Here is a 9,223-nt window from a genome sequence, read left to right as displayed (position 1 = left end):
TTAAAATGAAGCTCCAAACTATGACAGTCTCCACTGTGTTTTATGGTTGTCAACACTCACTGTTGTACCTGTCAATGACCTTCTCCATAAATAATGAAAATTATATGACATGAAAATTTGATTCATTTCAGTTCTTGTATAATTTGGCATACCTCAGACTTTTCTTCCTGTTTTGCTTCTGCTCAGAAGTCCTGAGTAATCTGTTTTGCTTTACTTCCTTAAGAACGGTTTCTTGACAGTCACGCTTCCAGTGATTAGGTCTTCATGTTGTCACTTCCCTACTGTCGTCTTACCATTTTGTATCAAAGAGGCATAGGTTTTAGTTGTTTGTTTATTTTGTAAGAACAAGAAAACATCATCATTATCATCATCATTTATTTATATAGCACTTTAAAAACACACCTGGTAGACCAAAGTGCTGTACAGTACAAATATAAATATAGTAATACAACAGGAAAAACCAAACATAGCAATAAAATTAATAAAAATGTCAGTTGCCCCCAGAGTTAAAAGCCAGGGAATAAAAATCTGGACTTAAAAACTGCCACTGATGTAACTTGCCTAATATAGAGAGGAAGATTATTCCAAAGCATCGGAGCCTCAATAGAGAACGCTCGGTCTCTATGCCGTGCACAATCTCAAGAAACTGCTTTTGGGAAGCCCTGGAATAATTACGGGGTACAATAAGTCCAGTGTTTACATTGTAAAAACAGCTGGCTGCTTTATTAGGGGGTCAGAACTGAGTGTGAACTGAACTTCACAGGGTCCTTCTTTTAGAGGTTTCTCAGGTTAAAAATATGTTGGAATGATTATGCCTCTTCTTTCTGAAAATTACTCAGGACTCTTGGGTAGAAGCCCCTGGTACTTCTATGTTCTTGTGCTATTTCTTCCTGACGTTGCCATATGCCAGGATTGCCTCATTTATCACATCTGAGGTCTCCTGCTTCTTGTCAGGCACTACTATGTGTGGTTGGTCAGCCAGCAGCTGCTTCTCTGGCTAAAACACTAAGTTCCTGTTGCTTTGAAATACTTCTCATTGATTCTCCTATCAGGACTGGGGACTTTCTTGTCCACATGCAGCACAGACATTCATGTACACTATCCTAGCCACTTGGTTGTGCTTCTCATGTACTCAGTCGAACTTTCTCTTACATCCTGCCGCTATATGTTGGACTATCTCAGGGACACCTTTGCACAGCCTGCAGCTTGGGTCCTGCTGGCTGCTCTTTGGTTTCGAGATATCTGCTACTTCCTCTATCTGTTGATGGTATGTCTCAAGGAAGGACTTGGTCTTCCATGATACTTCCTCATCACCATCTGTCTTCAGTTGATTTCTGGGGTCATCTTCCCGATGTATTTGCAGATGCTCTGTGTTTCATTCTGGATTGTGTCTCTAACCCTCACTAATCCTCACCCACACTCTTCCTATCATTGAGCTGGCTTCTCAGCACATTACCTTCTACAGCTGTTTGGCTGTGGCTGACCTTCATGGGTCTTTATCTTGGCTCACATCAGCCGGAGGGATACGCAGGTACTTGTAGCTGTTCCTTATGTCCACTATCTCCTGTTTTTGAAAACATTCAGCCACATTATCCAGCCCAAATGGCATCCATATGTCCTCGCTCTAGAGCCTTTTGCGTTGGAGCAGTAAATCGATGTCTTGCTTGTTCCTGGCATACATCTTAACGTCAGCATTGTACAGGAGGCGGCTGATGGTTGCTCCACTCCTGAATCAGTATACACTCTTAGTGGCAGGCTGGCTTAGGGGGTTTAGGCCTATGCAAAACAGCAATGGGGACACTGCATCACCTTGTTATCTTCTGCATTTAATGGTGATTTTTATGATTGCCTTGGAGATGGCCATGGAATATCCAAAGATGATGCACTTTTTACTTTTTGTTTGTTTGTTGTTGTTTTTTTACTTTTAATGTGTTTGAACCTGGTGGCATGATTCTAAGCAGGTGGGTTCTAGGAGTTTTCATCTCAGTTTCCACTCTAATTTTAACTCATTGAATAGTTGGCTTGGGTTTAGAGCCTGTTCCTACCACACATGACTCCCTTTGAATTCTTCCACCATTAACTGTGAGCACTCAGTTATCATCGTCGCATAATAGGCTGCATCAAAGTTCCCTGCAAAGTTCATGTACTCCCTTATCAGCTCCTGGAAACAATATGACTTCTCCTGGGTGACTGAGTTGCAAAATGGGATTACAGGTGATCAGTAGATTCAAGCACTGTGAGGATTATTGAGAGCTACCATGCCATTGTTTATGATTAATGTTTGATTAAAATTTGTGACTTATACAGTACTGACACAGAGTGCACATTTGCTTATCAGTGCAAATGTGCACTCTGTGCACTTACCAGATAAAGCAAAAGATCATAAACTTGTTTCAACCCAGTCTTATGCTTATAATAAGCCCTCACTTTGACTTTCCAGAACCATAGAGTAACATCTCTGTTTTACTGGGCAACCATGAGACTGGTTCTTCCCAACCCAGGACTGGATCTCAGGATCCCAAACTATGAGGACCTGGAAAAGATGGAAAAGGAAGATGGTGACAGACCCAAATGGGATAACAAAGCTCAGTACATTTTAACATGTGTGGGCTTCTGTGTAGGGATTGGGAATGTGTGGAGATTCCCTTACTTGTGTCAAACCCACGGAGGAGGTAAGGCCAGAAGAAAACAGTAAAGCATCGCATTATTTCTGTCTCCAATTACAGTATTGTCATTTTTTATTGCAGTGTTATAGAGGTTTGTGGGTATGTTGCTGTTTTTGTCTTTTAAACATTTTCCTGAATTAGAAAGAATTAGAAAATAGTTTTAAAAGTTACAAAATCTGTGTGTCAAGGAAACTTAGTGGAAGCTTTGGAAATTAATACTTGACATTTGTAAGTGTCTGAATCCCAACAAAGCTACATTATGATATTTATTTTAAACATTGCCAATAGAAATAAGCCACAAACAATTTAATGAATGGGACAAATTGTTGTCAAGATAAATTTGGGAAGGTAAAAGGCCCTGAATTAGATTTAAAACCATACAATTGGCTAAAGGAAAAGGGGGGTGGGCCCTTACTTCTCTCAAGGATCATTATTGGGCAGCAAACATAATGTTTGATAAATTAAAGCTACGTTTTAATTGAAGCAGAAATTATACAGTGTATTAAAGATTTTTTATTAGAGTTTTATTTTAAGCTGTGACCTTTTCCTTCAAATAAACAATAATAATAATAATTTTTTAAATTCATGGAAAACAGAAAAAAATATTAGCTTTGACTCCACCACTGATTTCCACCAGTCTTAGCTTGATAGCCCACAAAAGCTGTCAGTGTCATGTACTTGCTATGGCAATGCCATCTCGGAAATCAAGAGTTTAATCTATGATAACAGTGTTGTTGCTTAAACAACAATTGCCCTTCTGCACATGTACAAAAGTCATGTGTGTCGGTGGCTGTCTAATTCATGCACACTCTAGCATTGTTCAGTAACGAAGAAACACATTCACTGGGGGGGGGGGGGCATTTTTAAAAAGCCATTTTTAAAAATTCAAGTATTAATGTCACTGATCTCCCAGCAAGCCCCTGACAGTTTTTGTTAAACTGCTGGTTGCAGCTCACCAATCTACACCACTGCTGAGAATATGAACCGTGCTCCCACTCTCTTTGAGATCTCTATCTTTGTGTATATATTTTTCATAGGTGACTATGGGATCTCATAATTATCTGGAATTTTCTGAATGGGCGTTTAGAGCCGTTACATGTATATCACATGTATAACATATCAATGTTCACACATGGAACAGCTGATAAATGGTAAATGGCCTGTATTTGTATAGCGCTTTACTAGTCCCTAAGGACCCCAAAGCACTTTACAGTACATTCAGTCATCCACCCATTCACACACAGGTGATGGCAAGCTACATTGTAGCCACAGCCACCCTGGGGCGCACTGACAGAGGCGAGGCTGCCGGACACTGATGCCACCGGGCCCTCTGACCACCACCAGTAGGCAACGGGTGAAGTGTCTTGCCCAAGGACACAACGACCAAGACTGTCAGGGCCGGGGCTCGAACCGGCAACCTTCCGATTACAAGACGAACTGCAACTCTTGAGCCACGATCGCCTGCATAAACCAGCTCAGCTCAGATTTAATAGCATCTGACTTCCAAACCTTATTCCACTACTAAGTATCTAAGTATGTGAGGTATTGCAAACACCTCTGACTGTCTAATTGTGCTGCTGATCAACATGTTCCAGGTGCCTTTTTGATTCCTTACATCATCCTGCTGGTGCTAGAAGGATTGCCCCTTCTGCTGTTGGAGTTTGGCATTGGCCAGCGACTCAGGAAAGGCAGTGTGGGCGTGTGGAGGGCCATCAACCCCTATCTGACTGGTGTTGGTAAGTAACGGCCTCTACAACCACATACCCAAGCAACAAATGGGAGAATTATCGGTACTACAGGAACACAAAGTTGTTAATGAAAGCTTGGTCCTGTGTAAATGTGATGTTTGTTAATGATCCTTTCCTACAGGTATTGCTTCCATGCTGGTCTCTTTATTGATTGGCCTGTACTACAACACCTTAATAGCCTGGATCATGTGGTATCTCTTTAATTCCTTTCAAGGCCCACTGCCTTGGACCCAGTGTCCTCTCAATGACAACCGAACAGGTAGCTGAAAAGACACAAGCACATACTTAGAATCTGTTAGTCTCCAATATCTAATCACAAGTGTGGACTTTTATGCATTTTCAGGCTTTATATCCGAGTGTCAGCAGAGCTCCACAGTGGATTACTACTTTTACAGAGTCACTCTGAATGCCTCTGCCTCAATAACAGACTCTGGAGGACTCCAGTGGCCCATAGTGATCTGTCTGTTAGCTGCCTGGACAGTCATCTGTATCTGCTACATACGGGGGATCAGTACTTCAGGAAAGGTTTACTGAACTTTTTTTCAAAAACAAGCATTGCTTAATCAGTCTTATTGCTGTTATTTGACAATTTTTCACATCTTTTCATGACCTCAGGCAGTGTACGTTACAGCCCTCCTGCCTTATGTAGTGTTGGCCATCTTCCTGATCAGAGGACTGACTCTTAAAGGAGCCATGAACGGAGTGAAGTACCTGTTCACACCAGATGTGTGTATTTCAAAGTTCTATCATAAATATACATCATGTAACATTGTGTAAATATCTTAATACAAAGCCACATTACACTGTGTATCTCACCCTTGCAGGTGGATGAGCTGATGAACCCAACAACCTGGTTGGATGCAGGTGCCCAGGTCTTTTATGCCTTTAGTTTAGCATGGGGAGGCCTGATCTCCTTCTCAAGCTACAACCCTGTCCAGTAAGACTTATAAAGAAAGGCTTATATTTTCTGATAATCTAGATCAGATCTCTAATCCCCAGTTTCTGGGCTGCCTTTCCTCAGAACAGCCACCCCTCAAGACTCTCACCATTTAAAGCAATGCATTATCAGGGACTGCAACATCTAGTCCTTTTACTGAATGTATCACTACATGACTGTTACAGTAAGATTCGACTCACTTCTATTTTTACTTTCTTTCGCCAAGCAACAACTGCATGCAAGATGCGGTGATCCTGACTATTATAACTGGCCTCACCTCAATCTATGCTGCCACAGTCACCTACACCGTCATTGGCTTCAGGGCCACTGACAAATATGACACCTGTATCAGTGAGTGAGTAAAGCTTATTTTAAGGCTTTGAGAAAGTTTGCTACATCATTTTAGTAAACGGCACTAAACTTGCTGACTAGGACTTTAAAAACCTTTTGAAAAATTTGGAACTTTTGAAAAATTATTCTCATTTTTCTTGCAAAAAACAAACATTTGAGCTTTAGCACAACAAAAATTATTAACTGGTATATATGTATATGTATGAAAAATGGACAGCTTGTTTATGAAGAGTTGAGCATTTTCATCATTGACATCTTGATTGGAAAAAAAAGATTTAAAAAAGTGCCACAGCTATCGCCATCTGGTGGCCTTTTTTTTATAGAATGCAGCTTTAAGGCTCTTCCATATTTGCTTAATTTTTCTAACCTAGATTTGTCAGTGTTTGTAATATTTAAGATTCCTAAATTAACTTTCTTGTGTTTTTCTTTTTCATCTTTAATTAAAAATCTAAAAAAGGTTATTTGCATAACTAATGTATACTCCTGTAATTACTATTCTCAACTGTAATGTCTTCTTAGAAACATCAGGATGTTACTAAATGGATTTGAACTCCCTGAAGACAGCATCACTGCCAGCAACTACAATGCAGCCCTTCATCATCTGAACAGCTCCAATCCAGATACTGTTTTTGGACTGGACATTAAAACCTGTGACATGCAGAAACTCCTCAGTGAGGTGCCTATTTTAATGAAAATCTATCAAACTCCCATTTCCCATTTTTATTCTAATCTGCATTGTGTTTGTTCAGGGAGTGGAGGGAACAGGTCTGGCCTTTATTGTCTTCACAGAGGCCATTACCAAAATGCCGGGTTCCCCAGCCTGGTCTGTCCTGTTTTTTATCATGCTTCTCTGCCTCGGACTCTCAACACTTTTTGGCAACATCGAAGGAGTCGTAGTCCCTTTGAAAGACTTGAATTTATTTCCTAAAAAATGGCCCCAAGAGGCACTGACAGGTATTCTGTTTCAAAGACTAAACAATCAACACGTCGGCCTGCAACCCCAATGTTAACACAAGCTCCCTTGTTTTCATGTCTTTCAGGAGTAACGTGTCTTGTATCCTTCATCATCTGTCTGCTGTTTGCACAGCAGTCAGGCCTTTATTGGGTAACTCTCTTCGATAACTTTGCTGGATCAATCCCACTGCTGACCATTGGCCTGACTGAGATGATAGCTGTTGTTTACATCTATGGCATTGACAGGTTAGTGCACAAAGTTTATGTACTTTTAGATAATATTGTATTATATAAAGCAGCCACACATCTGTAAAATCAGGAACATGATGTCCTGTAACCTTGTACAATCAGGCTGTCATCAATCTTTATTTGGTGCATTTAGCACAGTTGGACAACAATTAAATATTTAAGAGCCTATGTTATGCTCATTTCCAGCTCCAACTTTTATTATTTGTAGCTTTGCACAATCCACTGTTTAAAAGCATTTCTCATTCAGCCAATATTTGTCTTTGGTGCAGCCCCACCCTCTTTTTATGCCCTTTAAAACAACTTCCTTCTGACTGACTGCCCTTCCTAAACATAACATTTAAACAACATGTGTGCAGAGTTTCTTTGCTCACAGCCAGAGCCGTGTGTCTGAGATGATAGTTATCCTTTCTCGCTCAACTTTTCATAAAAGCAGAAGTAGGGATCATTTGTACACATGCTGACCTCATCATTTGAAACTTTGTCCATCCACCACTGCAGACTGTCCCTTAAAGCAATCACCTTGCACATTGCTTCTACAGGTTCTAACTTTACTGTTTACTGATCTTTGTATTGGTTCTACTTTAATATGAGTCTATTTACTTTTTGTTCTTTCATTTTTGTTTTTGTTTTATTTAAATAAAGTTATAATTCCATGAATTAAATCAAGTTTAATTTCATGAAAACCCTCTTGTGTGACAGGTTCAATGAAGACATCAAGTTCATGATTGGAAAGAAGCCTTGCATCTTCTGGCAGATTTCCCTGAGATTCACCAGCCCTCTCATCCTCCTGGTCATTTTAGTTTTCTACCTGGTGACTCAAGCCCAACAAGAACTCACCTATTTAGTCTGGGACCCCGACTACGTGAGTTCACAAAGACCACTTCTTATAAAAATCTGTGAAATCTGAAAAAAAAAGGAAAAAGAAAACAATCAACATTATCTCTCAGAATCAGCTGTTTTTCTTTTATGTTATTTTACCACATTTAATGAAGAAATTTCATTTTTACCTGCTTAATATAAAAAAAACCTCCAGATTTTCATTGTCAGACAACAGGACAGGTTTACAGGTTGTTTTCATGGATTGAAGCGGGGAGTTGACAGCTATTGCAAAGCTGCAATAACTCCTTCAACTCTCCTGTTGGGTTCAAAAAGTTCAGGAAGCCTCGCCCTGTTGGTTTCATCAACGGAGCTGCAAGCTGTTTAATTGGCGTGTCGGGTTAGAGGGTTGAGTCAAACAAATTATATTTCCATCCAGCCAAACTTTATGGCACCAACTGAGGTTCACAAGCTCATGATGACCAGTTGGAAGCCCCCTATTTTAATGATATCATGACAATCAAGGTAGCACATGGCTTTTTTAAATGTGCTTTTTATTGTAGTACAAAAAAGTTAGCTGATTCTGAGGGATTCAGGTGGGGGAGGGGCCCCTCATTTAATTTATATATATATTTGCAATAGTTGCTTGTGTGAAGTTTAAACAGTAATGAAAACAGGCTTGTTTGCTCATTGTGATGTTTTATGGTTTGCAGGACGAATTTCCAACTCTGGCATCAGTACCTTACCCTTCATGGATCAATGTGGTCATCTTTGTTTTGGCAGGAATTCCCAGTCTGGTGGTGCCTGTCTATGCCTTGTGCAGGCTGGTTTTTGTACGCTGCAAGAAAAAGATGAAGCCAGAGAAAGACATTAATCAGATATAAACAATTGCCTAAACAAGTCAGGCAAAAATATTTTATTTTGTCTAATAAAGGAAAAGTTATTTAAATACTGTGTCAGCATCAGAAGCATCATGTCTCTTTCATCAGTGCACTTTTGTCATGGTGGGGATAAAATGTAACATATTTTGACATGTGAATACATATTTAAGTAAGCTTTGCCATTAGATTATTGTTGAGTTATTGGAGGATTAGTTCATTTAACTGCTCAGTAGAGGTGTATGGATGGATGGCTGGATGGATGGATGGATGCCGAATGCATTGCAGAAGCATATCCATACCAGCAGGTGGCAGAAACCAGCCGTGTGGAACTGTATCAATTTGAAGACAAGGGAATAAAAGATGGTCACCAAATGTTTGAAAAAGACTTGATCCTTATTTTTAAATACTCAGACATCAAAGAATCCGATGACTGCAAGATTTAATAACTATAACTGAGAATTATTAACTAAATTTACTGACGTTTGAATATGTCTATGCTTGACAGGTGATGATGTCACTTCTCCCGGGAAAAGAGAAGCAGTTTGGATATATCCACTAATTAAACATAACATAAATTAATTAATATATAATAATTAAGGTGTTTCAGGTGCAAACTGCACT

At 39.7% G+C, this 9,223-nt stretch overlaps 1 protein-coding gene across 1 annotated transcript; it reads left to right on the top strand.

Annotated features, from left to right (window-relative positions):
• Positions 1 to 2,476: 2,476 nt before the first annotated feature.
• Positions 2,477 to 8,605, top strand: LOC308383986 (sodium-dependent neutral amino acid transporter B(0)AT1-like; the record flags this gene model as incomplete). Its single annotated transcript, XM_080862271.1, has 12 exons — positions 2,477 to 2,672; positions 4,262 to 4,402; positions 4,536 to 4,673; positions 4,758 to 4,939; positions 5,030 to 5,140; positions 5,239 to 5,351; positions 5,578 to 5,706; positions 6,222 to 6,378; positions 6,452 to 6,656; positions 6,743 to 6,902; positions 7,605 to 7,767; positions 8,435 to 8,605. The coding sequence occupies 12 exons, from the start codon at positions 2,477 to 2,479 to the stop codon at positions 8,603 to 8,605; spliced, it is 1,866 nt and encodes a 621-aa protein (XP_080718397.1).
• Positions 8,606 to 9,223: the final 618 nt, after the last annotated feature.

Source organism: Rhamphochromis sp. 'chilingali' (assembly GCF_963969265.1).
Source record: "Rhamphochromis sp. 'chilingali' genome assembly, chromosome: 17".
NCBI lineage: Eukaryota > Metazoa > Chordata > Actinopteri > Cichliformes > Cichlidae > Rhamphochromis > Rhamphochromis sp. 'chilingali'.
This window is presented reverse-complemented; position numbering and strand designations above follow the sequence as displayed.